General features: G+C 44.8%; 1 protein-coding gene across 1 annotated transcript; it reads left to right on the forward strand.

Moving 5' to 3' along the window:
• Window positions 1-491: 491 nt before the first annotated feature.
• LOC119294872 (ATP-dependent DNA helicase DDM1-like) lies at window positions 492-7,354 on the forward strand. The gene is made up of 14 exons (XM_037573150.1): window positions 492-749; window positions 941-1,339; window positions 1,428-1,535; window positions 2,079-2,425; window positions 2,497-2,683; window positions 2,776-2,951; window positions 4,018-4,274; window positions 4,374-4,478; window positions 4,569-4,663; window positions 4,780-4,899; window positions 6,004-6,123; window positions 6,377-6,475; window positions 6,550-6,651; window positions 6,764-7,354. Exons 1-14 carry the CDS (start codon window positions 579-581, stop codon window positions 6,983-6,985), a joined length of 2,508 nt encoding a protein of 835 aa, XP_037429047.1. The 5' UTR covers window positions 492-578; the 3' UTR covers window positions 6,986-7,354.
• The last annotated feature ends 644 nt before the right edge of the window (window positions 7,355-7,998 follow it).

Here is a 7,998-nt window from a genome sequence, read left to right on the forward strand (position 1 = left end):
GCCCCTCGTGGCAGAGACGGGCAAACCGAGGGGGGCTTGCCACCGGTGTCAGTTCCGTGAATCTCCCTCCCCACCAGGGGCTTGGAGTTTCGCTGCCCCCTCTCAGTTTCCCGCCTGAAACCCTCGCCATCGGCCCCACGACCCACGCCTTCCAACTTTGCAGACCAGTTCCCCCGTGGACCAGCGCGAGACCTACAGCGCGGCCCACCGCTCAGCGAGTAGAGTCCACTGGACCGGGTGCATGTGAAAAATTGGCCGTACCACCCCACTCTGCAGGGTTTCAGCAGCCCGTGCCCCCATTCCCTGGGCCAACTTCCCCGAGTCACCGCGACTTGCTGGAGTATTCCTCACCGACATGTGGGGCCATGATCGTGGTGGACCCTAAAGTCAGTGGCCGGTTCTGGCACCGTGCGCCGTGCGTGTATCTCGGCGAGCGAGGACCCCAACCCTTCTCCCCCTCGGTAAAAACACGCACAGCACCCTGCGAAAGCCCTCTTCCTCCTCCGTCGCCGCCGCCACTCCCCCTCTCCTCCACCACCGCCGCTCGCCGCCGACTCCGCCGCAGCAGGGGCTGCTGCATGACGCCTCTGCCCCACCGACAGTCGGCGACGTCCGCGCCTGTCGCCGCCGCGGCCGAGATGGTGGTCGCCGTGGCGAATGGGGCGAAGAGGGAGGCAGCCGCCGCCGCCAACACCACCGCCGCCGCCGCCGCCGACGCAGATTCTCCCATCTCCGTGCTGGAGGAAGAGGTGATTCGCTATTAAAACCTTCCGATTTTAATACAGATGTCTAGGTGCATTCCATCCATTTCCTATTTCCCCCCTTTTTTTCCTATTGAAAAAAAACCCATCTCCTTTCGTTTCTTGATGCGATTTGTGCATCTTGTTTGTCGAGGTTGTCGATCCTATAGCCTGAATCTGGTTATTTTGTGCAAAACCAGAAAATGGCCGGATCCAAGGACGGGAAAGCGGGCGAGCTCAAGGCCAACGGCGGTGAGGCGCACCCCATTGCGGAGGCGCTGAAAGCTGAAGAACAGCTACTGAACTCCGCCAAAGACGAGACATCGGTTGAGCCTCTGGATGCGACTTCTCCTCTGCCTATCGACCTCGCGGCCAAGAATGGCGACACGTCTTTAATCACAGAGGTGATGACGAAGGAGGAAGAGGAGATGTATCAGGCCCGGATTAAGCTGGAGGAGGAAGAGGAGGCCAGAAAGAGAGAGGAGGCCGCGAGGCAGGCCTTTGACCCGAAGGCAAAGTTCAGCAAACTGGATGAGCTGCTGACACAGACACAGCTCTATTCTGAATTTCTCCTTGAGAAGATGGAGCAGATCACAGATGTACGCGTCTCCCACTCTCTGATGACCATTTTAGGTTTCTTGCTAGTTATTTCCCCTTCTTTGCTAACAGCGGTGGTGTGGCCTGTAGGTTAAGCCGACTGCTGTTGAAATTAAAGATGAAGAGGAACCCGTGGAAGAGCAAAAGAAAGGACGTGGCAGGAAGAGGAAAGCGGCGAACAAGCCACAGTACAATGACGTGAGTTCGGACTTCATATATTACTATCCTCTGCTTCATAGATACTTCGGTTGTCTTCTAGATTATGCAGATGTCTTGCTTGTCATATACTTTCGCTTACTGCAGTATGATGTGTAGTCTGGATTACCTGTTCAATGGATTTAAGATTTAAAAAAAGACGTGTTGCTGCTTGCATGATTCTAGATGGGGGAGCTTGATTTCATAATGTCCACTCATCAAAATTTGCTGACTTCCTTTTCCATTAGAAGCATCCTTCTTAATGAAAGCTCACGAATCTTAGTTAAAAGGGCTATTCAAGATTTTTTGCAGCATAGCTAGAGCTGTTTACACATTAGAATAATGTTCTAAGGTTTAAATTACTTTGACGTGGACTTGTTGATCTCGGTTGTAATAATATTTTTAATATTTTCCTGGAGATGGCACATCATTCTGAATGGATAACCTGCTCTATCGGTAGTTGGAAGAATATATAGGAAAAGCAATCTATATACATCGATTAGACCTTATGTTGTGTCTGACTACTGAAAATGAAACGTTGTTCAGAAGAAGGCTAAAACCGCAGTGGCAGCCATGCTTTCAAGATCTCGCGAAGATCGCTCTGCTGATGATGACACTCTCACGGAAGAAGAAAAGTGGGAAAGAGAGCAAGCCAACCTTGTTCCATTGTTGACTGGGGGAAAGTTGAAATCTTACCAGATAAAGGGTGTTAAGTGGCTAATATCACTGTGGCAAAATGGGCTTAATGGGATACTGGCTGATCAAATGGGCCTTGGTAAAACAATCCAGACAATCGCATTTCTTGCTCATCTTAAAGGGAATGGTCTGCATGGCCCATACATGGTTATTGCTCCCCTTTCCACCCTGTCAAACTGGTTGAACGAGCTAACGAGGTAAAGCATCCAGAGTTGTGATTCACTGTGCTTAGTCTGTTTGCTATCTTATGTGGAACACTTGATTTCAGGTTTGCTCCATCTATAAATGGTCTGATTTATCATGGAGATAAAGTGGCTCGGACAGAGCTAAGGAGAAAACACATGCCTAAAATTGTTGGTCCTGATTTTCCAATAATAATCACTTCATATGAGATGGCCATGTTTGATGCAAAGTTTCTTGCTAATTATAAGTGGAAGTATGTTGTTGTGGATGAGGTAATGGAATAGCACATGATCTGAATTATTGTCCTTGTATATTATTCTCTCTTTCACATGTATTTATGTGTTGGCCGGATTCTTTTTTCCAGGGGCATCGGCTGAAAAATACCAAGTGCAAATTACTGAGGGAGTTGAGGCGCATCCCAATGGATAACAAGCTTCTTTTGACTGGAACACCTCTTCAGAATAATCTAGCTGAGCTGTGGTCTCTATTGAACTTCATTTTGCCTGATATATTCTCATCCCATGAGGAATTTGAGTCATGGTATGATCCATTGCCTGCAATTTCTGTATGTGCCAGTTTTGTTCATTAGTCTTTGTCTCCTTGAATTACTTTTGTTTCCCATTAACTGATTGCTGTCTCATGGCCTTTTCTTTGCCTTTTATAGTTTTATTGTTGTAATTATATAAGTTACCTGGATTAACCAAATGTAACATCTGTCTAGCTTTCTCACTGCCTGAATGCTGTACTGGTAGTCAGTAAATATATGTATCTAACTGCACATAATGGCATTTGTCAGGATTCTTGGAAGTACCAATACATATAGTGGTTCAGCCAATGCAAACGAAACTGTTAAATTTAATTAGTCGAGATATCAGTTTCTTAGTATACGCTAAATTGTAGTAACCTGGCAGGGACACTGCCCATTTATTAAGAAGAATTTACAAATGGCTGGTCACAATGGTGGCCTTGCGGGCAGAACAATTACAGCCCTCACGGATTACTCCCAAAATTTTAGGGATTACCATAGTCCTCATGCTCCAGAGCAGCCATTTCTGGTTATCCAGCTCTGTATACGGTTGTTCTTTCTTGTAAAATTTGGCTGTGTAGATCCGATAATACTAGACCTACGAAACCTTTTACGTAATGTTACGTTATTTTCTTAACCAACCAATCATCGCCCCCCTGATTTTCATGGGGTGGGCCTGGGCCTTTTCTTTCTTCCAACCAAAACAGGCCAAGTCAGCTTGTTTGTAAGTTACGTAGGAATTTTTACGTAGATGTAGCAAAGCCCGTGTAGATCCTAAGGAGCTTTATTTGATGAGTATCTGCAATAGCAGACACATGTATCGTCTTCCTGGTTTATGTTGCGTACCTGACACTGAAATGCCATGTCTATTAATTTGTGTATTAATTTTCGTCAAGTTTTATCTTGTACTATTTTTATGTTGTCTGTTAATATGTTCGGTTTGCTCAGATGTGTACCGATGGATAAATTAATATGGATAGATTATTTATAACTATTCAGATAGTCCCTAAACATGTGATGTTCTTGTTATACAGATAGTGATTTTTCTTCCTGAGTACTTTACGTATAATTGTTTTACAGGTTTGATTTTTCTGGGAAGGCTGATGAGGAACTAGAGGAAGAAACTGATGAGAAGAAAAGAGTCCTTGTTGTCTCAAAGCTTCATTCCATTTTGCGCCCATTCCTTTTAAGGCGGATGAAGGAGGATGTAGAACACATGCTTCCACGAAAGAAAGAGATAATCATATATGCTAACATGACAGAACATCAGAAGCAAATCCAGAGTCACTTGATTGAGCAGACATTTGATGACTACTTGCATGAGAGCGCAGATATTGGTACGCATCTCTCATGCATGTCTTCCTGCATACTTATATAGTCCAATCTGTGCAGAGTTAAGTAATATTCTAATGTGACATGTTTCTGCTATATTGTAGTTTTGCGGAGGCCTGGCATCAAGACAAAGCTAAATAATCTACTCATTCAGCTGAGGAAAAATTGTGGCCACCCTGATCTTTTCCATTCTGCCTTTGACTCAAACAGTGCGTCTTATTGGACATGTCCTATTTGCGTGCTCTATTTGATTGTTTTATACCTTTATCTACATTGTCATTTATTTCTTATGTTTGCAGGTCTCTACCCACCTGTTGATAAGCTTCTGGAACAGTGTGGCAAATTCCAGCTGTTGGACAGGTTACTGAATGCTCTAATAAAACGAAATCACAAGGTTGGTGGTTATCTTGTTCCATAGTCTTCATATGCAGTTCAATAGATATGTTTGTGGCACATGGTTCAATGTTTATTTTTCAGCTCTGAAATATAGTTCAATTGATATATTTGTAGGTGCTAATATTTTCGCAATGGACAAAGATTTTGGACATCCTTGACTATTATTTGTCTGAGAAAGGCCTGAAGGTTTGCCGGATTGATGGTAGTGTTAATTTGGAAGTCAGGAGGAGCCAGGTAATGTTGTAGGCCCAATTTATCACATAAAATTGATTCATGGGATGATTACAGTAGACATCACAATACCCTTTGCATACGTGAGACACGTAGCTGACTATATGGAAACTAGCCAATCATATCTTTATTTCAACTTACTTTCCTAATAATACTATCCTGGTCCGTATAGAATGGATATCCCTATTCGGTTGACTTGTGTGTGTGCAAATGCCAATCTAGATCTTGAAGGTGCAATGCTCATTTGCATTATTGTTCTACACAACACGCATCTTGATTTCCTGTTTCTGCACATGAGTAATCTAGCAGCTAGCCTGATGACATCATGTTAATTCAACACATGCACCTGAGTTGGTTCCCGGGTACTGCCATTTTGCCTGGTTGGTTCCTGAATTGTCAGTTTTAAAACTTGATCCCATGTCATATTTTGACAACCTTTTTTTTTGCCAGTACAACATTACTATCGTTTAGTTTCCTGATAATGAGCCACTTAGTTGTCAGTTTAAATTAACTTGGTTGTCGAATTGTAAAATGCTATATATACCACTAGGAAAACTTGCTTCGTGGTACTTCTGGGGATGATGCCACTTTTTCCCTATTCACTTGAATATTCACTCTCTACCCTTACATCACAATACACTGTCCAAAAAACATACAAACATGATATCTGATAACTATGCATAATTATTGTGGCAACTGTTCACTATTAGCATGAACAACTATGTTGACATATGCAACTAAAGGCGACAAAATAATATTGTCGAAACATGACAATATGTTATCATGTTTTGAAGCCCTCGTCGAGACAAACTCGCCGGTGAAAACGGATCACTAATCAGGTTTACGGTTCATGAAATAAATCATTTCATTTTGGACACATTAGATGGGAAATTCTTGCATGCATGCATGTGCTCTCTCTAAAAAATCCCATTGGAATCTCTAAAAAATCCCATTGGAATGGTGCGGCATGGAAAGACCATGGTGCACACTATGCATCTTAGATTTTCCCCTTTTGGTTAGATGCTTATTGTTTTCTGTTGGATAATTGATGGCTCTCCTAGGGTGCTGCTATCTCACTATATATTTGATTTCTTTTTTCTTTGGCAGATAGCAGCGTTTAATGACTTAAACAGTGGTATGAATGTCTTCATTCTCAGCACACGTGCTGGTGGGCTTGGTATCAACCTTACTTCTGCTGATACTTGTATCCTGTATGATAGTGACTGGGTAAGTTTCTATCTATCTGGAGAGTTTGTAGTTTTTAGTAGTCCAGATGAAGTGTAGTCCAGATGAAGTGTAGTCTATCTATCTGTATGATTGTTCTTATGGTTTTATGAAGTGTAGTCCATTAGCATGCCTTGTTTGAATATTTCTTCTCTTCTGTAGTCTTTTTTTTGTAGCCGTGCTCCTTGGTATAATGCTTGCCTTCAGATAGCTTTCATTGCTGTTATAAGCTGAACTTTTTTGGTTTGTTCTGCAGAATCCTCAGATGGATTTGCAGGCCATGGATCGGTGCCACCGTATTGGTCAAACACAGCCAGTTCATGTTTATCGGCTGGCGACATCCAATTCTGTTGAGGTATGGACGATGGCCTTCGGACACTTGCTTGGCTACATTTTTCAGCATCGACGCTCATCTTCTCATTGTTGCAGGGACGGATTATCAAGAAAGCTTTTGGAAAGTTGAAGCTAGAACACGTTGTGATTGGGAAGGGACAGTTCCAGCAAGATGCCGCGAAGCCTAACGCCTTAGATGTAATATAAACATTTCTGCCCGGCCTCCTACTTGTGGAAACTGTTCATTCAGTGATCGAACAGCAAAAGAAAAATAAATACATAAATGACTCTTGTTTTGTCGAAAATGCAGGAGGGGGAGCTACTGGCGCTTCTGAGGGACGAGCAGGCCGAAGAAGACAGGATGATCCAGACGGACATCAGCGACGAGGACCTTCTGAAGGTGATGGACCGCAGCGACCTCACCGGCGCGCGTGCGGCCGCCGATGCCGCCCCGCACTTCCCCCTGAAAGGGCCTGGCTGGGAGGTCGTGGTGGCTGCCGGCGGCGGCATGCTCTCGGCGCTCACCAGCTGAGCCCCGCGCCCGCTCCAGTGACCGGCCTGCCAACGACGACTGACACCTCGGTATTCTGGTGCTCTCCGGCTTTGTTCGTCGCCTGTGTTAAGGCCGATGTTTTTGTGAACATGATGTGGACATGACAACGGTATCCTATCCCCCCTAAAGTAATTATGGACGACCGGGCGTTGCAGTGTGTACTGCACCCCCTAGATTAGGAGCTGATCGATCCTTTGGCGAGCTGTGTTGTGATGTAACTCGAGCTCGTGCCTTCATCCAAGGCAACCAAGCACCTAGTAGCTATGTAAGACTGTTATGTTGGTAGTCTGTGCTGAAGTAGTCTGGAAATGAGACTGTTACTCCACTATGCAATGCTGTGTTACTTTCTGGTGCGTTTTCTTCTGGGGGCCTCAGCCGCCCAGCCGTTTGCAACATGGCTTCTGTTGTGTTTGGGGTTTGCAACATGAGCCATGCTCAGCTTTGTCCAAAGCGTTTTTTACCTTCGGATCTATGTGTGTCTGCAATAAAGAGGTTTGAAACAGAGGCTGTATTGCACTCGTTCGTCTTGCAACAAGTTGACAGGGTTGATGTGCGTCTCACCCTGGTTGATTTGCAACAAAGCCCATGCCTTGCAAGAAGAGACACGTTGCAAACGAATGTATGGTATGGTAGGTTGTTGCGAGCCGCACAATCAAAAGCTGATCGGTCGGACGGTCGCGGAGACGGGTGGATGTGAGTGTTTGTTTTGCCGTGTCCCCCAGAGAACCCAACACAATAACATTACCACTTCCTTGTTGTATTTTCGGGATATAGTTCTACGTTTAGCCGCGCGTTGTGCTTGGTGGTCCGCGGCAGAAAAAGGCAAAGTGTTGGCGAACACTTGACTGTTAAGAAATGCTGGGCCCTACTTAAAGAATGTTGGGCCCTACCATCAGTAGTATTTTTTGACGGGAACCATCAGTAGCAAGTAAAGGACCGAGGAGATACGGAGTGGGTCCCTCTGGCAGAGCAATCGCCCAAAATACCTCGAG

The sequence above is a fragment of the Triticum dicoccoides genome, chromosome 4B (assembly GCF_002162155.2).
Source record: "Triticum dicoccoides isolate Atlit2015 ecotype Zavitan chromosome 4B, WEW_v2.0, whole genome shotgun sequence".
NCBI classification, from domain to species: Eukaryota; Viridiplantae; Streptophyta; class Magnoliopsida; order Poales; family Poaceae; genus Triticum; species Triticum dicoccoides.

Coding starts and splice junctions, on each gene's coding strand:
- LOC119294872 (XM_037573150.1), top strand. CDS start 579: ATGACGCCTCTGCCCCACCGACAGTCGGCGACGTCCGCGCCTGTCGCC. Junction 750..940: donor TCTCCGTGCTGGAGGAAGAG/GTGATTCGCTAT, acceptor GTGCAAAACCAG/AAAATGGCCGGATCCAAGGA. Junction 2,952..4,017: donor CATGAGGAATTTGAGTCATG/GTATGATCCATT, acceptor ATTGTTTTACAG/GTTTGATTTTTCTGGGAAGG.